Source organism: Etheostoma cragini, chromosome 11 (assembly GCF_013103735.1).
Source record: "Etheostoma cragini isolate CJK2018 chromosome 11, CSU_Ecrag_1.0, whole genome shotgun sequence".
Lineage (NCBI taxonomy): Eukaryota > Metazoa > Chordata > Actinopteri > Perciformes > Percidae > Etheostoma > Etheostoma cragini.
This window is the reverse complement of record NC_048417.1, coordinates 27,033-49,053: the sequence shown is the minus strand read 5'-3', so window position 1 is coordinate 49,053 and position 22,021 is coordinate 27,033. Positions and strand designations below refer to the sequence as shown.

General features: G+C 40.7%; 2 protein-coding genes across 2 annotated transcripts in view; one reads left to right on the top strand and one right to left on the bottom strand.

Annotated features, from left to right (window-relative positions):
• The window catches only part of LOC117953058 (kinesin heavy chain-like), a 19,383-nt gene extending 11,213 nt beyond the window's left edge, over positions 1-8,170 (top strand). Inside the window, exons 12-24 of the mRNA XM_034885775.1 lie at positions 1,024-1,230; positions 1,524-1,670; positions 1,817-2,005; positions 2,640-2,757; positions 3,195-3,271; positions 3,421-3,530; positions 3,745-3,846; positions 4,165-4,225; positions 4,295-4,366; positions 4,753-4,857; positions 5,257-5,473; positions 5,690-5,878; positions 7,585-8,170. Coding sequence (XP_034741666.1) covers positions 1,024-1,230; positions 1,524-1,670; positions 1,817-2,005; positions 2,640-2,757; positions 3,195-3,271; positions 3,421-3,530; positions 3,745-3,846; positions 4,165-4,225; positions 4,295-4,366; positions 4,753-4,857; positions 5,257-5,473; positions 5,690-5,871 — 1,587 coding nt within the window. The 3' untranslated portion in view covers positions 5,872-5,878; positions 7,585-8,170. The remainder of the gene's footprint in view (positions 1-1,023; positions 1,231-1,523; positions 1,671-1,816; positions 2,006-2,639; positions 2,758-3,194; positions 3,272-3,420; positions 3,531-3,744; positions 3,847-4,164; positions 4,226-4,294; positions 4,367-4,752; positions 4,858-5,256; positions 5,474-5,689; positions 5,879-7,584) is intronic.
• Positions 8,171-11,181: 3,011 nt separating this feature from the next.
• Positions 11,182-21,820, bottom strand: arhgap15 (Rho GTPase activating protein 15). The gene is made up of 13 exons (XM_034885759.1): positions 21,718-21,820; positions 19,312-19,486; positions 19,168-19,242; positions 18,658-18,801; positions 18,142-18,231; positions 17,786-17,884; positions 17,405-17,528; positions 14,971-15,105; positions 14,538-14,636; positions 14,134-14,211; positions 12,717-12,851; positions 12,398-12,503; positions 11,182-11,679 (listed from the first exon to the last, which is right to left on the bottom strand). Exons 1-13 carry the CDS (start codon positions 21,729-21,731, stop codon positions 11,496-11,498), a joined length of 1,458 nt encoding a protein of 485 aa, XP_034741650.1. The 5' UTR covers positions 21,732-21,820; the 3' UTR covers positions 11,182-11,495.
• Between the last annotated feature and the right edge of the window lie 201 nt (positions 21,821-22,021).

Genomic DNA, 22,021 nt, shown 5'->3' with positions numbered 1-22,021 from the left:
CCAGCTACGTCCTGCTACGTCCTGCTGTGCCTTGTAATGCTGCACAGCGTCCTGCCATGCCATGAACTACTACAAAGAGCTGCTACCAACTACTATTTCTTTCTATTTTTGTTATTTCCACTCTTAATTCTAACCCCAACCGGTCGTCAGACACCGCCTACCATGAGCCTGGGTCTGTCCGAGGTTTCTGCCTTAAAGGAAGTTTTTCCTCGCCACTGTTGCACTGTTGCTTGCTCTGGAGGAGACTACTAGAACTGTTGGGTCCTTGTAAATTATGGAGTGTGGTCTATCTGTAAAGTGTCTTGAGATAACTCTTGTTATGAATTGATACTATAAATAAAATTGAATTGAATTGAATTGAACATGCCAACACATGCTAACCTATGTATACCATGACCCAAGACTCTACTCTAGTTTGGGAGATAACATGCTTACACATGCTAACATAATGTATGTTAACCATGACCCAAGTCTCTACTGTTGTTCAGCAGATAACATGCTAACACATGCTAACATATGTTAACCATGACCCGAACCTCTGCTGTAGTTCAGGAGATAGCATGCGAACATGCTAACATATGTTAACCATAACCCAAACCTCTGCTGTAGTTTAGAAAATAACATGCTAACACATGCTAACATATGTTAACCACAACCCAACCTCTGCTGTAGTTCTGTGGATCTAACATCTATAGATATAATACCTTCCCTCCCTTTATCAGCTGCTAACATCTATAGATATAATACCTTCCCTCCCTTTATCAGCTGCTAACGTCTATAGATATAATACCTTCCCTCCCTTTATCAGCTGCTAACATCTATAGATATAAGACCTTCCCTCCCTTTATCAGCTGCTAACATCTATAGATATAAGACCTTCCCTCCCTTTATTAGCTGCTAACATCTATAGGTATAACACCTTCCCTTGCTTTATCAGCTGCTAACATCTATAGATATAAGACCTTCCCTCCCTTTATCAGCTGCTAACATCTATAGATATAAGACCTTCCCTCCCTTTATCAGCTGCTGGCGACCGGCCAAAAGGACTATGAGCGTGTGCAGGAGGAGCTGTCGCGGCAACACAGGGACTGCGACTCGGCCAAAGAGGAGGTGAAGGAGGTGCTGCAGGCCCTGGAGGAGCTTGCCGTCAACTACGACCACAAGAGCCAGGAGGTGGAGACCAAGAACCGCTGCAACGAGCAGCTGAATGAGGAGATTGCACACAAAACTGTAAGTTCACAAAAAAAGACAGTTGGATAGTTGTCTGGTTGAATAGTTGGATGGTTGGATGGATGGATGGTTGGATAGGTGGATCGTTGGATAGATGGATGGTTGGATAGATGGATGGGGATAGTTGGATAGTTGGATGGTTGGATAGCTGGGTGGTTGGATAGGTAGATGGTTGGATAGTTGGACCATTGGATAGTTGGATGTGTGGACAGTAGAATGGTAGGGTCCTCTTCCTTTGCCTGAGCTGTGAATATTCTGTAGCTCTCAGCTCTGGTTCTGTCCTGTCTCTGCAGTTGCGTCTGGAGGTGGTTCAGAGGGAGTTTTCTACGCTGCAGGAAGTGAGTTCTCATCAGAAGAAACGGTCTGCAGAGATCGTCAGTCTGCTGCTCAGAGACCTCAGTGACATCGGCAGCATCCTCAGCACCACCGATCTCAAAGCTGTAAGACTCAAATTTCTGTTTCACACATCATACTCACTTTACATGTCGGCCTGTGAAGTGCTAAATGTGTGCAGGCCTTCATCCAGAAAGGCTGATACAGCTGTAATAAACTGTGGACCTGTCAGCATGTCTCTGTCTGTCTTCAGATGACCGAGACGAGTGGCGTAATGGAGGAGGAGTTCACCACAGCTCGGCTCTACATCAGTAAACTCAAGTCTGAGGTCAAATCTCTGGTGAACCGTAGCAAACAGCTGGACATCAACCTGACGGAGAACATCTGCAGGATGGAGGCCAATGAGACAGAGCTCAACAGCTGCCAGCTGCTCGTCTCCCAGGTAACAGACTAAAGTTAATCACTGCCGTCTCCTAGGTAACACACGGAACCAGAGACTCAGAGGAACTTCTGGTCTCAGACTTTAGACAGAAGAATTATTAGAATTATGTTGTGTATGTTGATAATTCACAGAGTTATCCACTGGCTTTATTGCAGAACTGTCCAGCTAGAACTCCTCCCCAGCCTAACACACCCAACAATCCGCTAAACAAACTAGTACCATTGCAATACAAGAGTCATTTCCTGTCTCAGAATAACTTTCTGTCTGTGTGTTCATGTCTCTCTGTGCGAAGAGTTTTGACGATTTACATATTTGGGCAAGGGTTATTATAGTAAAATGATGTGGTGGTGGACTGGTAACTGGAGAGATGGCACCGAACCCCCAACTGCTTGCGGCGCCTTTCCATGGGCAGCCCCCCCACTCTGACATCTCTCCATTTAGTGCATGTATAGGACCTGAACATATGTGTGTAGTTCAGGCCTGTGTGTAATAACAACAGAGTGTAAATTGTAATTTTTGGGACTAATAAAGGATACATTAATCTTAATACAGTAATCTTAATTAATTGTCCTGTGTTTGTGCTGCTACTATTATATATACTGTATATAGAAATGTATGTGGATGTTTGTTTCAGCTTCAGGCGAAGATCTCGTCTCTGACAGACGACCTGCAGAAGTTGGAACAGAAGAAGAGGAAGCTGGAGGAGAGTCAGGACGCTCTGATGGAGGAGCTAGCCAAACTGCACGCTCAAGGTTAGACACCGTCACCATGGTTACAGGAAACACTGCACTCTGATTGGCTGTCCGTTGACATCCAACAGTTCTACAGATTTGGGGGTTTGAGCCAATTGGTGGTCAAAAATCTGTTTCTAATGTATACATAACATACAAATTGTGTGGATACGTGTGTGTGTGTGTGTGTGTGTGTATTTGTGTGTCTCTGTGTTTCTGTGTGTATGTGTGTCTCTGTGTGTGTGTGTCTGTGTATGCGTACGTGTGTGTCTTTATGTATTTATGTGTGTGTCTGTATGTGTGTGTATTTGTGTGTCTGTGTGTGTCTGTGTCTGTATGTGTGTGTCTTTGTGTGTCTGTGTGTGTCTGTGTCTGTATGTGTGTGTCTTTGTGTGTGTGTGTGTGTGTGTGTGTGTGTGTGTCTTTGTGTGTGTGTGTGTGTGTTTGTTTGACCACAGATCAAATGCATGAGGTGACGGTCATGGACAAAGAGAAAGAACACATGAGCAGACTGAAGGACGCTGTTGAGATGAAGGTAAACAGCATCATCATCATCATCATCATCATCATCATCATCATCATTTTTGATCAGTGAACCAAACCCCACAGCAGAGTTCTCCTGTGTGAAAGTGATCAGCCATCTTTAGAGATGTGAGGTGACAGTGTCCCTGCTGTGGTTTGTAGAGAACACTGGAGGAACAGATGGAGAACCACAGAGAAGTTCATTCCAAACAGCTGAGTCGTCTCCGAGACGAGATCGAGCACAAGCAGAGACATGTCGACCAACTCAAAGAGTATGTTATTCATTAAAACTCATTATATCATCGTTTTTATCTCTTCATTTCAGTCACGTTTAAGTCCTGTGATTGTCTAAAAGTAAAACCTTTTGTGGTTTCTCTGGGAATCTTTACTCGTTTTTATTGTGCATTTCTTACTTTGTTAATTGGTGGGATTGTACAAAGCGTTGTCAGTAATGAAGTTTGAATACATGTGTTTGTGTTATTTCAGTGTGAATCAAGCTCTGCAGGTCGAGAACAGGAAGCTTCAGTCCGACTTTGACAAACTGAAAGCTGAGGATCAGAACAAAGACCAGAAACTCCAGAAACTAGTGTAAGTTTGTCCCGTTCTGCTCACTGTAGACTTATCTGTGCTGCTTCTACACAAACATCCTCACATTTCCCATAATCAGTTAGAGTGTTTCCATACACACGTTTTTATTTCAATTCAGTATAGACAATCCTGAGGGGAAACACTGTAAATTAAAGAAACATGTTTTTCCCTATTGGCTAAGGTGTAAAAGTTGGTCTAAAAACAGAAATGGATAAGAAAAAGAAGAAAAACAAGCGTCCATTTGGTTAACATTTAACATTTGGTTAAAGGGTAATATGAGTAATGTTTTATTGTTTATCCTCTGTTTGTGTAATCCAGGTTTCTGAATGAGAAGAGAGAACAAGCCAAAGAGGACCTGAAGGGTCTGGAGGAGACTGTGGTACGTGGATGATTTTTGTTTTGACTTGCATTAGCGAAGATCACATGATTATTTGTGTTTGCTTAACAGGCCAAAGAGCTGCAGACACTGAACAACCTTCGAAAAGTCTTCATCCAGCACCTCGGCACTCGTGTCGCAAATGTAAGAAAACCATCATTCAGAACTTCTTTCCAGAGTTTCAGTGCTAAATCCCTCATTAACAAAATCTACAAAACTTCACAGAGAACATGATACTAAAGAATCTATAAAAGTACATTTTTTAATAGTATCAAAAATCCAATGGACACCCTGCAGGCCTTCCATCTGCCAAGGTGTGATTGCTGCTTCTCTACAGAGCTGATGTTTGTTGGGACAGCATGCATCCTGACACTCTGACAGGTGTTTACATGTAAAACAAAGGCTTTAGCAGAGTCAGTTTGGGAGACAGTTAAAGGATTTAAAGCATCGGAAGATGTTTGGTGGACGTCTGGGTTCAGTCTTAACCCTGAACATCAGGTTTAACGTTTTCTTCTTTCTTCTTTAAACAGAGTGCAGAAAACGACTGTGACGAGGCCGGCGGCAGTCTGGCTCAGAGACAGAGGATCATCTTTTTAGAAAATAACCTAGAGCAGCTCAGCAAGGTCCACAAACAGGTCAGTGAAAGTACCACAGGGACACAGTCACACCTGTGCACCACTGAAGCGTCTCCCACAATCAGGAACCTCCTGAGGAACACCTTGCGTTTTGCTGCAAGGTCTGAATTTAGTTCTGGGGACTTTTTTCAGGGATTTCTTACCCCCAACAGTCTTTGATGGAGGGTAGTACTTTTGGAAAGTACACAAAACTTTGGGTTATGTTTCTCAAGGATAACAATCTCTGATTGGTTAAACATTTACAGGTCAGCTGCTTTAACTCACATCCACGTAATCCATAAAGGAAAACAAGTACGTACTCTATTTATAGATGAGGGGAGGAAATGTCTCTTAGTGTGTTAACATTTATAGTAGAGTTTTGCGAGAAGTCTCAGTGTAATACCTCTCTGTGTCTGACAGCTGGTGCGGGATAACGCTGACCTTCGCTGTGAGCTACCTAAGCTGGAGAAGCGTCTGCGGGCCACAGCAGAGCGAGTGAAAGCTCTGGAAGCCGCCTTGAGAGACGCCAAGGAGTCGGCCATGAGGGACCGCAAATGCTATCAACAGGAAGTGGACCGCATCAAAGAGGCTGTACGCTCCAAGAATGTCTCCAGGAGAGGACACTCTGCTCAGATAGGTGAGGAACTAACAAAACATACTGATGGGTCAGGTCTAACCTGAGGGTGGCGCTACAGGAAAGCTCAGGAATAACAATGGAAAGGGTCTATCCTTAAGTTTGTGTTCTGATGGTGGTGCTGGTCCCAGGTGAGAATCCAGCAGCAGTCTGATGTGACGGATAAATTGGGTTCATGTTATGAAACAGCTGACACCTGACTTACCTGTCTCCATGTAGCCAAGCCAATCAGAGCAGGACATCTGCGTCATCAAAACCCGTCCTCCTCTCCGTCCATAAGACCGGCCGTCCGAGGAGGGGGGTTGGCGTCCAGTCCACGCCACCACTCCCCCCGACCGAAACCACAACAACAACCGCAGCAAACTCAACAAAAACAGCCCCATCAGAGCCAAAGCAAGTAAGCTACAGGTGAGTCTCAACAAACTCAAAAACCGTGGCAAGAACACAACATAAACAACAACAGAGACCTGTCCTAGTCCCAGTCCAACATACATAGGAAGCCTTCTCCTTATCTGGCTTCACTAAGGCGTGCCTTTTTTTACTAACCCAGCCAAGAACGCGTTGCATTTTTGTGTCCAATGGCGGTTTTCCACTGCGTGGTATCTACTCGACTCGTCTCGACTCTTCTCGCCTTTTTTGGTTTTCCATTACGAAAACAAGTCCCTGGGACCTGCTACCAGGTACTTTTTTTAGTACTACCTCAGTCGAGGTTCCGTGTGAACCTGCAGACTGCTGGTTGGTCGGATCACTACGTTGTTAGCAAACAAGAGTGCGGAGTGTGTGTCCAGAAAAAACGGGACCTTTAAAAAAAATCGAACCAGACACCGACAGATTATCTACTCTCTGCACTATTCTCATTTATCAACTGTTCAATATTAAGTGCTATTAGGAGCTTTATGTCGTTTCCAATATTGCACACTGTCACTTTAAAAAAACAAGACAATATATTAAAAAAAAAGTTTTAATTTATAGCTTTTTAAGTAGCGCATCAAACCCTCCCGCACATCCCGGTCTTCTTCCTCTGCACCCCGTGACAGTGCCCCCCCCCCCCCGGCTCTGCCGTCCCAGATGCATCCCAGTCGTTGTCATAAGTCTCTCCATGACTCTCATAAAGATTATACGAAGCCCAGCAGGTCAGAACCAGAGATTTCACCGGTCAGACATGACCCACCAGACGGTCTGTGGCGGCGAATTTTGCAAAGCGTGAATGCTCTGAAACACAAACATTACACAGCAGACATATTTTGGTGTGTAATCATGCTTGCTAAAGTTCATGTACTTTATATAGCGTATAGTAAATACCGACTGGGGCCCCTAACACATGCAAATGTCAGCTAACGTTACCAGGAAACTTAACTTAACCTTTGGTGTCGTCATGTCAACGTCTGAACTCCGGGGGAATTCCCAAACTCTTGTTTTTTTTCAGCCATGATTTTTGTTGCTTCTTTCAGCTTCTTTTGAAACAAAACATTTCTTCTGGCTGTGGCGAGTAGCCGACGTGCTGTTGTGAGTTGTGTTGAAGATGACATCATCACGCGTAGCTATGGTGACCAGCCACCCTGAAGCGTTACTCAATCTGCAATGGAAAACGGACGCAAAATGCGTTGAGTCGAGTAGAGGCGAGTTGAGGCGAGTTGAGTCGAGCTGTTAGCAGCAGTGGAAAAACGCTACAAGCCTTCTGGCAGCAGAGTAAAGAGCTGACTTTAATATGAATGAATTAAAAGTTTCTTAGCTTTAATAAACCATCTTGTTGTTCTGCCATGTGGATGACATCAAGTGTGCTAGTGAACACTAAAATCTTTCCACATTTTTCCAGTTGTTCCGAGTTCAGCATGCGTTCACATGCTCATTGTCTTCCCATGTGTCCCCCAAGTACATGCCTCAGGTCCACAGAGACCATAAATAGAATCAAAATTAGATAATTTCATGAAAATCTGAATAATTATACCATTTAATATAAATGTTGCCTTTAAAACAAAAAGTCCCCCTTGTCCCGTCCTCAAGGTTTCGAAGCTTCCTGATGCGATTATATCTTAGTATGTAATGTTGAAACCTCAAAAAGCAGTTTGGTGATCAGTTAATGAATGAAGGTTTATCTCTTCTTTTCTTCACAGAGTGCAGACAACTCCAGGTCATTTTCTTTTTCTGTGGATCTTTGACTTTCTGAACTCTCCTGCTCTCACCACTCTGCCTTTACTGGAACCAGACTCCATGTTTCCACAATTTTCCACACTAACAGCCTTTCCACATTAACAGCCTTTCCACATTAACATCGATTCCACATTAACAGCCTTTCCACATTAACAGCCTTTCCACATAAACATCTATTCCACAGTAACAGCCTTTCCACTTTAACACCCATTCCACATTAACATCTATTCCACATTAACATCTATTCCACATTATCAGTACCTTCCACATTAACAGCCTTTCCACATTAACATCTATTCCACATTAACACCCATTCCACATTAACATCTATTCCACATTAACATCTATTCCACATTATCAGTACCTTCCACATTAACAGCCTTTCCACATTAACATCTTTTCCACATTAACATCTATTCCACATTAACAGCCTTTCCACATTAACAGCCTTTCCACATTAACACCCATTCCACATTAACATCTATTCCACATTATCAGTACCTTCCACATTAACAGCCTTTTCACATTAACAGCCTTTCCACATTAACACCCATTCCACATTAACATCTATTCCACATTATCAGTACCTTCCACATTAACAGCCTTTTCCCATTAACAGCCTTTCCACATTAACACCCATTCCACATTAACATCTATTCCACATTATCAGTACCTTCCACATAAATAGCCTTTTCACATTAACAGTACCTTCTACATTAACATCCTTTTCACATTAACAGCCATTCAACATTAACAGCCTTTTTACATTAACAGCCTTTTCACATTAACAGCCTTTCAACATTAACAGCCTTCCACATTAACAGCCTTTCCACATTAACAGCCATTCCACATTAACAGCCTTTTCACATTAACAGTACATTCCACGTTAACAGTACATTCCACATTAACATTTCAACATTAACATTTCCACATCAACAATACATTTCCACGTTAACAAAGTTTCCTCATCAACAGTAAATTTCCACGTTAACATCCTTTCCACCTTAAAAGCCAACAAGTGCTTTCTGTCCTCTGACTGTCGTCAGCTCTGGTGCTCCGAGTCTGTTTGTCTGACAGCATCAATGCAGTTTAATCTGTTATATAACAAGTTTAATAAGTTAATTAAGAGTTTCTATCTGAATGTTCAACATTCATGTAGACTAAGCTCTTTCTGATCTCGGGTTAGCACACGTTACAAAATGTTCAAAGAAGTTGTACAAGTTTTAAGTGAAAGAAATGGAGATTTGGCAGGGAAATTATAAGATATTGAGTCAACTTTTCAGCTTTTAAGACCACAATTATAGCACAATCTTCTTTCTGGTGGACTAACCTTTAATGTGCTGAATATAGTTGCCTTTAACGTCATTTTGAGCCTAAGGCAGTTACTCAATTTTCAGTCATATTTAAGATGTAATGTGTAATATTTACTCATAAATACAATCCAGTATTAAAAAGTGACAGTCTTGACATAGTTCTCAGTAAAAAGTTATAATTTGGACTTTTGTTTTAATATAGTCTCTTATCAGGATAAAATGTGACGTTTATGCTCGCCTAGGTAACTTCTTTCAGTATTTAGTATCATTGTAGAATTTCTTGCCCCGTATTTAGTATCATTGTAATATTTCTTTCCCCGTATTTAGTATCCTTGTAGTATTTCTTGCCCAGTATTTATGTATCAGCTGTACAGAGCAAGTATGTGTCTGTGGTTCAGTGCTAACATCCGTGTTTTAGTGAAATGTCTTAAACACTTGAGGCTGATAAAAGATAATAAATATATGAACAGTTAGGAATGATGAAATAAAGAAATATCATGAAGAAGTCATAGTAATGTACTACTTTATTCTCACTTCAAGGAAAATAAAAAAATCTGTGATTTGAAGGGTAAAACATTGATACAGAACGTTTTATGACGAGATATAGTATATAAAAAGTCACATTAAGAATAAAGAGGTAACATCTTTTAATATTATTATATTATAACTCCATTTACTATTCTTACAACATGTAGACTTCCCATTGAAGGTTCTCTGTTTTAAAATAACAAGTCAAGTAATACTGTAGTTTAGTTACCCTATCTTGTGACCTTTTTAAACTTCATAATCATATAAATTATTTTACTCATAACTTTTCATTGTTTTTATTTTCCTGCACTCAATGTTTTGTTACACTGATATCATGTTTTTTTTTAAATAATTCCAATTTATTACAGAGCTTTTTTTTTTTGAGACAAAGCTCATTGTTTCTGTGTAATATGTCTGCAATGTAAAACACAGTTGAATCATAATCATAATCTAACAGTATCATGAACCCAGAAGCAGTCTTTAGACCCACATAGTCCGTCTGTCCATGGACGTTGTGTCTTTCAAAGTGTGGTGCAGTTGTTGTGTAACGTGTAGTATGTTGCCTGTGTACTGAACTGATGGTTGTAACTGGAAGTTAGAAGGGGGGGGTGGAACTGGGGTCTGAATAAAGCGTTAGCGTTGAATCAAGGGTCCGAGGTTTAGATTGTAAAGCCCCTTAAGGCAGATTTGGGATTGTTTAATTGGACTTTATGAATACAAATATTGACATTGTTAAGTTACAGAATGAGAAGATTGAGCAGTGATACCAAATAATAAATATAGAACAAACGGAGTTCATAAGGAGAAGCTACTGCTGCAGAAATCAGTCATGAGTGAAAATGATATTTAGCATGAGTGAAGTTTATGAATTGGTTACGGATATTTTGGTGTATATTCATAAAAATACAAAAAGAAAGTGCTAAGAAGAGGGTTACAGGTGTGTCATTGTTTTGTAATAAACTTAATTTATTTGAATCATGTCTTTCCTTCTTTTTTTTCAGTCTCTTTAAACAGTGTATTTCTGTGTATTTATATTATACACTAAGATATTTAAAGTGGAGAAAACCATCTTCATGCTTTTCCTCTTTTAGTTATTATTGGTGAATCAAGTTGTACCATTTATTTTATTTTAGATTATATCTTTAATCTGGCACTCAGTGGAACACTGGGACCGGCCTAGAAACTGGTAAAATAGGACAGCTACTTTCCTTCTGCTTCAGATACACTGCAGTATTCATGTTGTTTTTATATTTCATGGTTTATGATCTATGTGGAGTAGAAAATGTTTTGTCTCCAACGCATTAGATAGTATATTGGATATATATTCCAATCACTAAAACACACTAAACACACTAAAGTGTGACTGAGCATCTCGCAGTGGCTGCACCATGGAGACTGAGAGGAAAGAAGAGGAGAGAGGAGAGAGAAGAGAGGGGAGAGGAGAGAGGAGAGAGGAGAGAGAAGAGGAGCGAGAAGAGAGGAGAGAAGGGGAGAGAGAAGAGAGGAGATCGCCGACCAGTCACAACCAGCTTGGGAAGTTGAAGATGAGAACAGCTCACCAGATGCCTGACACTTGAACAACACGTTTCCATGACACCTGGCTGCTGGTCATGTCTCTGTAAATGTCCTGGGTAAAATCCCTGGTTGCTAGGAGCGACTAGACAGACAGACAAAATGTCTACCACGTTGGAACTGATCAATATTGAAGTATTATTCCAGATATTTGGGATGTGTATATTTCTGGATCTCAAACAAAAGCAATCTTCAAATCAAACATTGTTTAATCCACTCTGTGAGGTAAAAGTCATTTTTTAAGTCACATTTAAAGTCAATATCGTATTAATTATGTAGCCTATTCATGTAAATGAAAACATTGTGTTCATCAAAAATAAAATTCAGATCAGAAACTGGTTGTTTATTTTTTACAGTCCAGCCAAAACCAGGCGCTGCTTCCGTTTCTGTTTATTCAGTTACTCATAGCTTTGACTTGAAAATGTGAGTCTGTCAGGTGATCAGCTCCACCTCAGGACGCTTCACTTCCTGTCCAGGTTGAAGATTTCTCTGCTCTCAATGAGGATGAACTCCACAATCTGGTTCTGGTAGACCATGTTGACCGCCATGTTTCCCGTGTCCAGCTCAGGCCACATCAGCGTTGGGCCGAACACGATGCCGATTCCTTGAGTGGACATAAGGTTTTGCCTGGAGAAACCCAGGACTCTGAAAAGCAACACAAGGAACCGAAACTCAAGGGAAACATGAAACCGTAAGGCGTTTACGCTATAACTGCACTATGGGGGACATTGCCAGTCTTCTCCTAGTAAAATTTGTATCAATGAGAACTTTTATTATTCTTTAGATTTTACTTTAAAAAGTGAACATCCCAACATAAATAATAAAATATTTGATATACAAATACTAACACTTAACAAAAATGTAAAGTCCACCGATGAACTTTATAATTTGTCATTTAAATCTATGTGATTTATATTTAAAGAGCAGTGTTAATGTGGGGACTGGAGGCACAGGGAATCAAATCAACAACCCTACAATGAACAGCTGATACTTTAAGTGACTAGAAGGACCATGCTTTAGGTTTTCCAGTTACTAGAAGTTTTTATAACTGCTTAGTTTTAAGTTTGTTGACTACTTGTTCTTCTTTCTTGGGGCGTGTTCAGGCGTACCTGTGCAGGTGTGTTTGAGCTGTGTTTGAGTTGTGTTCAGGTGTACCTGTGCAGGTGTGTTTGAGGCGTGTTCAGGCGTACCTGTGCAGGTGTGTTTGAGCTGTGTTTGAGTTGTGTTCAGGCGTACCTGTGCAGGTGTGTTTGAGGTGTGTTTGAGGTGTGTTCAGGCGTACCTGTGCAGGTGTGTTTGAGGTGTGTTTGAGGTGTGTTCCGGCAGATCTTTGCAGGTGTGTTTGAGGTGTGTTCAGGTGTACCTGTGCAGGTGGCTAAAGAGTAGCTTCATGGTGTCATGGTTTGGTTTGGGCAGGTCCTGGATCAGTTTTTTCACAGCCTGAACTTTGTGTTTAGTTTCTTTAATCTCTGCAGAGAAAAAAACAAAAAAGTTATTATTACAGTTAATTAAATAATCTGTAGAAAAAGACTAAAACCTGACACTCGATATGTGTTTGTTGTGAAATTTCAGCAATATATGTAAAAGACATATCTGTATATATGACATATCTGTCTATATATCCCCACATAGGATGGGATACACAGAGACGTTGGGTTTTATTGTGGTCAGGTCTGACTCACTGACGGCCTCCACAAATGGCTGGAAGAACCGGAAGGGAAATAGCGGCTCTGGCAGTTCGCGGAAAAACATTTTGAGGGCTCCGGTGACGACGTGGATGTCTTCCCACTGACTGTGGTCCAGGTCCAAGTCCTCCTCTGAGCGTAGAGACCAGAACCAGATACAGGATTATTTAATAATGATAACATCTTTAAAGAAAATGTATTATCTGTTGAAAGGATAATTTATTAATGATTACATTGATTAAAAACTGTAATATCTGTGTAAACTGATGGAAGCAACACGTTTCTTTGTCTAAATGTCACTAATGAGCACAACAGTATTTTATATTTGTGTAGGCTCTGTTTTCACATTAAAATCTAAATTTTAAAAACTCATATCTTCAAATACTATAGTGAATATACAAAATTAAAACATTGGTATTATACAAGTTAAAACACCACATAGGAATTTTATTGTTATTATTGTGTATATATTTCAGTTTCCTGATTTACTTTGGTAGTCTGTTTGTCTGTCTTGTTCTACTCTGTGATTGTCTGCCCCAGCCTGTGTGTGACACCTGTTCCTAGCCTGATGTGTGTCACCTGTTCCTAGCCTGATGTGTATCACCTGTTCCTAGCCTGATGTGTATCACCTGTTCCTAGCCTGATGTGTTTCACCTGTCCTTTTTTCCTTTTTAACTCTTGTATTTAGTCTCTGTGTCATCTCTGTGTGGTCAGGTCATATGTGTGGAAGTCTACCTGGTTTGTCTCAGTGTTGCTAGTCCCTGGGATTCCTGACTGCTACCACACTGAGTACCTTGCCTGCTGTTTTCTGGACAGCTTTTGTTTGGATGGATTTGTGTTCATTAACTCCTCAAGCTGGCCTGCCTTGCTGTCTTGATTTCATGACATTTATCAGAGCGTCACACATGCTTACCACTGAATTATATCATTGTTGCTTACAAAATGAAATTATTCTGCCAAAACTTATTTTCATTAATTTAGGTTAACGTTTGAAATGATTTCATTTATTTTGTATATCTTGATGGCAGATATATGTATGAGTCAGTAATATCATTTATTTCAGGAGAATGAATCAGCAAGTATAAATCTGAATACTTTTGAACTGATAGTATCAGTGCAGTACACCACTAGTACTAAGGCATTTTTAGTTTTTGGCTTTTGGTTAATTGTAAATAAAGTTAAATCATGCTTGAGTTTTGAACCTTAACCAGGAGCTGTGAGTGATGAAACAGTACCATAAATGGATTTATACAGTATGAACATGTTAATCCTAACCTTATCAGCATTTCTTCAGTTTGTTGAAAAAACATAAATGTGGTGCAGTTACTTCCTGCAGTAAATGTGTAGAATGAAAACGTATTTGTAGGTGACAGGACTGGACAGATATCAAAGGAAAGATTTGTGTTGAACTGACCCTGATCGACTATGAAGCGAAGTTTCTGGATTGTGGCCAGATTTCCACTGACTCTGTAGATCCCGTCAACGTCCAGACCTGGATGGGGAATATAAGAAACAAAACACTTACTGGCTTCAGTCAGGAGATTAAAAGGGAACACTCTAATAGCATTACTAATGCTTCATTAAGTCCCTTCAAATGCTGCAGCGTGTGTGTTAACAAGAACTTAGAAAAGAGATCAGATTTCTCCTGATTTAGCTTCTCTCTCTCTATCTTTTTACTGGCTTCCAGGATTCTCCTGACCTCCAGAAATCTTAATGTTCAGATATCTCAGAAAGCTCATTGTACCTTATTGGTCAACCAATGGAGGCCGATGCCCCGCCACGCCCCTGGTTCTGCCCCTTCAGCAGCTGTGAACCTACCTCGCTTGTCAACGGCGTCCAAACACATCTGAACGAACGTCGGCACCGTGCTTCCTTCACGCTCGCAGAGAGTCAACAGATGGCAACCGAAAACTTGATCTAAGACAGAAATGATCAAAAATAACATTGCAAAAGGTTTCAGAAGCTTTAATGAATAATGTTACAAAAGGTTTGATGACTAATAATTAATGACATAAAGCCTGCCAGTGAAGACCTGCCAGTGATGCTTTTTATTCAAACCATCAAAACATTATTTTAATTCAAATGGAAATCTCCCAAGAGGAGAAATGATTCAGCAGACATGAATATGACATATTTAATAATCAAATTGAAGATAGAACTGAATGGAAACATCATTGCTGCAACATCATAGAAACAGTATAGTAAGTATGATACTGAGCTGGGAATGTATGTTTCCAGAGGAAGCAGAAACCTTTAATGAGGCCTTTCTCCTGCAGAGTCTTCATGGATGGACGTCTGGAGATGAACTTCTTCAGTCTGTTCTTTACGCCGTTCTTATCGGCGCTGTCGGAGGCGCTGTGTTTCAGCTTGGAGCTGCTGAACATATCTGCAGAAAAACATTCAAACTCAAATCACTCTGCTTTGTCCATCCATTTTCAGCACAACAGTTCCCATGCAGCAGTTATGGAGCAACATTTTTCTTCATTAAGAGCAGGGCTGTAATACTCGAGTCTCGGTCTTGTCTCGGACTCGGCCCCGGGTCTGGACAAATAGGGCTTTTGGTTTCGACCAAGTCCAGGAGTCTTTATTATGTTGATGATAATGTTGGAGGGAAAGTAAAACACAGGTTCAGGTGGGGATATTGTTTGGCTTTTTACATGTTTGGACAGCTAGCTAACGCTACGCCATTGTTTGCTAACATTAGCGCACCAGCATTAGCCTAGTTAGCTTACTAGGTAAATATTAAGGCTGCCTTCGGAGTTTCCTATATCTGTGTCCAAATTGTCAACATAAGACCTGTGGCGTTAGTGCTCCTTTTGAACCATGATTTTATTGAATGAAATAAGCTTTGCTCCTACGAGATTTTTGTTGTTGTTACGTTGTAAAAAAGCGAACTGGCTATAGTTAGCCCATTTGTAGTATAGCGGACATTAGCTAACGTTGCCGAGCCAGCTGTGTGAGCTGACCCTAGCTCTGGGGAGTCATTTCCCGGAGTCCTTATGTTCTTTTTTCCCCAGCATGTTCCCTCGGATCAGGGATGCTCCAAGATCATGGTAGCAGCTGTCGTCATGGTCCCGCTACGCGTTCTGCGGTGCAATGTTCATCTGCTACATTCTGCGGTGCCCAGCTATCCTGCTGTGCCTTGTAATGCCCACAGTGCCCTGCTATGCCATGAACTACTACAAAGAACTGCTACAAACTACTATTTTTTCTATTTTTGTTATTTCCACTAACCCCAACCGGCCCGTCAGACGCCTCCTACCAAGAGCCTGGATCTGACCGAGGTTTCTGCCTAAAAGGAAGTTTTTCCTCGCCACTGTCGCCCTGTTGCTTGCTCTGGAGGAAACTACTAGAACTGTTGGGTCCTTGTAAATTTTGGAGTGTGGTCTAGACCTGCTTCATCTGTAAAGTGTCTTGAGATGACTCTTGTTATGAATTGATACTATAAATAAAATTGAATTGAATTGTGTGTGTGTGTTCCCCCTAAACAACATCTTCCTGATGAATTTATTTTAAAATCCGTCAATTTGTCTCAAAAATAACATATGTTAAATTACAGTCTTTTCATTGTTCTTTAACCAAACTTTAATGTTTTCTGAAAATACATATATTTCCTATTAACCAACGTCCAAATAACAATAGAATACATTATTTTTTAGGGAAGCCATAAACCAACCATAGGGCTACACTCTGTAATACTGGTCACTTCATTTCTACACTACATCTGGAGTGAAGCTATGTTGTCATTTAGTTGCTCAAATGCTCAGTACTAGTATCTACTGTAGCAGTAGCAGTTCTAATGCTCAGTACTAGTACCTACTAAAGCAGTTCTAATGCTCAGTACTAGTACCTACTGTAGCAGTAGCACTTCTAATGCTCAGTACTAGTACCTACTGAAGCAGTTCTAATGCTCAGTACTAGTACCTACTGAAGCAGTTCTAATGCTCAGTACTAGTACCTACTGTAGTCGTAGCAGTTCAAATGCTCAGTACTAGTACCTACTGTAGCAGTAGCAGTTCTAATGCTCAGTACTAGTACCTACTGAAGCAGTTCTAATGCTCAGTACTAGTACCTACTGTAGCAGTAGCAGTTCTAATGCTCAGTACTAGTACCTACTGTAGCAGTAGCAGTTCTAATGCTCAGTACTAGTACCTACTGTAGCAATTTTATCTATGTAGCTATTATAAGTTATAACCATATGATATCAAGAGCAATGGCTATACTCAGAAATCCTGGCTGTTCTGACACTGTTTTTTCTTTAATATCAAGAAATAACCCAAATTGATTGTCTTGATACTGTCATGCATAAGACCTTTTTTTTTGTCCTGGACTTGATCTTGATTTGGACTCAACGAAGGTGGTCTTGACTACAGCCCTAATTAAGAGTAGTGTTTGTGTTCTTCTGACAAATTATAAACATAATTATATAATACTCAAAACCCACTATTCATTCTCCTTGAGATCTGTTTTTGGAATCACAGACTCTTCAGCTGGTAGATGTCTCTGTCTGCCTGCTGTCTGTGTGACCAGGTAGGGAAACGTTTTTATTCTGAGAAGAGTTTCCTGCTGGGACCAGAATCAGTCACCTGAGAGTCTCTATATGCTCTGGGTTTGTTACTACACCTACAGAGACTACAGCCAGCTGTCCTCAGATAAACACGTTATCGTAATAATGAGTGACTGACTGATGGAGCGTCTGTGGACCGGGTTGCGTTGCTTGGTGTTGGGTGAGGAGGATCCGTATCCAGGGAGGGAGCTGTGTCTGGGCAGGTACTCCGTGCTGTTGGACCTCCGCAGAGGAAGTTTAGTCTAAAAAGAAAAAGACTTAGTGTTATTTCATTAATAATCTCAAGAAGATTGGTGTAGTAATCTGCATTGTCTCAGATACAGTTTTATATCACAATGGAATAAAGATATTTGTTGGTTGGACAAAACAAAACAAAACATTTTAGGTTTGGACTCTCAGAAACTACGATGGACATTTTGCAAATTATAATTCAACAAACAATCAAGACATTGATTGATATTTAAAGTAATAGCCAGTTTAAACAGTAACAAATTCTTACTGAAGAGTCAACGGTCTTTCTGATGGCGTCGTACCATTTACTGGCGATGGAGTAACTGTCAGCCTGAAGGAGGTACTCACTTCCTGTATTTGTTGTGATCTGAAACGATGAAAATCAGGAGTTAAATCAGGCACCAAGGGGCAAAACATAGATTTAATTTTGATGACATTTAAGTCTTTAATGTCATAATAAGCTTTCTCCCGGTGTCTTTCAGTCATTGTCTGGTTAAAATGTTTTCGGTGATTTCAGCCCTTTAACGTGTGACTCATCCACGTTTTAGACAAAAATCAGCTGAAGTGCATTAACATACATGCATAACATCAGGTTCATGTGACAGGTCTGTGTTACTTAGTTACCTGGAAGACGTTTTTCCTGCTCGACTTCTCCGTCATCCACTCGATAACCGCTCCACACAGCTGAACTACATCTGGCTTACTTCCTGGTTTCTAAACACATGGGTCAGAGGTCAAATATACCTTTTGAGTTTAATTTATCTTGAACAATCAGTAATATGTTGCGGAAGTGAAAACAAAAGAAAGACAGAGATAAAAACACATTAACTATTAAGTGCTTCTGAAAAGCTTCCAGCAAACCACCCCAAAACATCACTCAGTCCTCAGGGTTTATAAAACGTACCAAAAAGCTCTAATGTTGTCTTTTCTGTCTCTCGGGAGATTTGCACTTTTGAGATTGTCGTTGTGAGATTTGGCTAATATCTCCTGACTGACACTAAACAACAGAAGAAGTTCTCCGCTCCATTTCACCAGATCAAAAAGACATAAAGTAGAGATAGAGTATCTCTACATTGAGTAGAGATAACCACAAGATAATGTAGATGCATTAGAAATAGATTAGATACAGTATTTCCATACCAGACTAGTTTCTTGTTGTCTGTCTTTATAAATCAGCAGCTGGTCTGAGGTCAATACGCTCCACATCAAAGTCCAGTTCTTCCTTTGCTTCTTCCCACTCTCAGAGATTTTAGCCACATTTAGGTGTTCTCCTTTCAGTTCCACCTGGACACACACACACACACACACACACACACACACTCCAATAGGTAGTTTTAACCATTCTGTTTCCTCAACTTTGATGACAACCCCTGTGACTTAGCTGTACAGTATTTTTTGTAATTTTCTAATGAAGTCCTGATATTTTCTATCTGAAATGAAAGTTAGATCATGAAAATAAAAAAAACACAATTCTTTTGAAAAAGTAGAATAGTAGAAGACAGATTGTTTTGGAAGCAGAAATGTCTATTAAATCTGTGAGGGGGTGTGCAGGTATTTAAGATTTTGATACCCAAACCAATTGTTACTATTTCCATAAAAAAATGGGAAACAAGTAGAAATACTGTGTGAAGTGGAGTCTGTGGGACTCACCAGCGGTTGAGAAAAGGCAGCTCCACCTGCGGCAAGGACGTTATGCTGAGACTGATTCCTGCGGTGCCGAGATATCTACGGACAGAAAGACCCTGTTTAAAAGTGAAGTGCACCACGAGGATGACGATTATGAGGTGTACTTACAGGCTTTGGAGGGAGGTCAGACTCCTGCAGCACCATGGACTTGGACTGACTGAGACGCTCTCCGCTGCTCTGGGAACTCTTAATTCGCATGTGCACGGCTCCCTGCGGTGCGGCGCTGCGCTGCGGAGGCAGGACCAATGCCGGCTGCTTCCCAGAACTCTGGAGGTTTGTGATTCTGTGGACGAACAAATGCAAACAAGTCAATGTGGACTTGAGGAGGTGTCTTAATGACACAGCTCATTGTTTTCAATAAATTACACTTTCCCTTTATATGCTGCATCTCCACAACCACAGACAGCCTGACCAACAGACACACAGACAGACAGACAGACAAACAGAGACACCGACAGACAGACAGACCAAGAGACACACAGACAGACAGACAGACAGACAGACAGACAGACAAACAGAGAAACAGACAGACAGACACACAGACAAAGACAGACAAAAATACAGACAGACAGACAAACAGACACAGACAGACAGACACAGACAGACAGGCAAACAAAAACACAGACAGACAAAAATAGACAAAAATACACACAAACAGACAGAAAGACAGACCAACAAACAAACAGACAGACACAGACAGACAAAGAGTTATGCGTCCAAAGCCTTGACCAACAGGACCAGAGTGCCAGAGAGAAGCCGGTCAGACAGAAGCACGTTAAATAAGTTTGTAGATTTAAATATCCAAAGCTATACTTAACTCTAACATACTGTACGTTGGTGCAGAAATGTACAACTTTAGAAGTAAAGTTAAATCATGTCATACTTCTATACTATATATACTATATATATATATATATATATATATATATAAAGTGTATATACTGCTGAAGTGTGTGTTTTAAATTTAAATGCACACACTCCAGCAGTCAGTGGTCGTGTATATATCTATCCCACTAAACTGACTTCAAATGGGTATTTCTGTTGCAGATAACTGATGAAAGTACTACTCAAAAGATCACTTACTGACAAAATGTTTGCTCTTTGTTCTTTTATTAGTTTTATTTTTGATCTGCGGGTGAACATTGAGATCCAGAGAAGCCTTCGGACGTTTTCCTGTTTGGGTTCCTGTTTGCTGCTGTGATTGCTTCACTGATGTTACACAACATTTCTTCTGGTGCCAGTCAACAACGAGGAAAACCTCAGCTAATAAGAGACTACAAGTGACAACAGACTCCCAAATAATAAAGTGTGCTTCATGTTGAGGGTCGGTAGGGCCCCAAAGGCCCCATTTGCTCTGTGTGGGGATACATGTTACAGATTTGTTTGAGGACAGGTACTGCAGTTTAACTCAAGGCCCTTTCCAGGCCTGCAATCAGTATCATGACTGAAAATGTGTGTGTGTGGTGTCTGTTGGTAAATGTCAGTTTAGTATTAATTCAGACAGAGATGCCCTCGGACTTCCCCTTCTGTCCCCATCACCTAACTGCATTACCCATCTCCACAACTGTTAACACGTTTCTGCTCTGCAGGGTCTGGCCTACCCTCCTTCATGTCAGCTCACAAACGGGCCTGCTTCCATTTATTCCCTACCAATTCATCAGCGTTGCCATGTTGTTTCATGCTGTTGCTATTGAGCCACTAGAACCGTTCCTGATCCTGCCTGACTGCCTATACTTGCACCAAAATCACTGAACAAATATGGTTTACTTTGGCTGCTTTGGGTCTTATCCTGTTGTGACAGATTTTTGAAGTTTGAATGAAAGTCCTAATTTATGACAACCATACTCCTCTTCTCGCAATGAACGTTTTACAATATCTAGCAGACACTAAACAGTATTCACACCTTCAAATTCAGTTCCAAAAGCTTACCTCTACCTCCTGAACCTGCAGTGTGTTTATGCCATAGATAGATATATAATATGATAATAATAATATAATAAATATAAGTACGTGAAGCTGTGCCACGGTTCTGTGAGTTAAAACGTTTTTAGTAACTTACTGTGAGATACAACCACAGTTTACAACAGTGCAGCTGCTGTCTTCACACAATGACAACTTAAGCTTCAATAACAGGAAACAAACTTAAACCCTCCATACGGAAGCTGGAGCTTCAGACATGCATCGAGTATTATCATCACCTCCTCACATTGTGAGAGGAATGTGGACTTTTAAGTGGTTATCCCTACCTGGAGGATGTGGGTTAAGCTTTGAGTTATGACATTTGTGTTAAAAACACAAGTGGAAACAATCAGCTATCAAGAAAAGTTCATGCTGTTTGTATTTCATCCCTCCCAAATCAATGACATTAGGCCTACACTGGGCCGAAATCCAACTAACCAAGATTTTTAGCCAATAGTGGTGTAGAGAAACGTGCATGAGGACAACAACACAAAGACAACAAAGTAAAAGCCAGGTATAATGACAAACCTGACACATGATTTAATGCCCTCTTACCTTGTATCCGCCATCTCTGGGTGTCACTGATCAAAAAAGAAAAGGCACCGAGTTGAGGCCCAACTGTTAGAGGAAGTATGATTCATCACGTGGTTAGTTCAAACTAGCCGTCTCAAACACTACAACTGCTGCAACCTCCCCATTTCCTGAAGAAAAAAATCTAACCTCACTGTCATGAGAGCAGATGTGAGCAGTTTGCCACTTCTGTCATCATGTGTCCAAACACCTGCACACTGGTTTTATTAAATACTGGGCAAATAAAGTCACTGGCCAGCGACTCTGCAGCTCGACAGAGCTTGTGTTG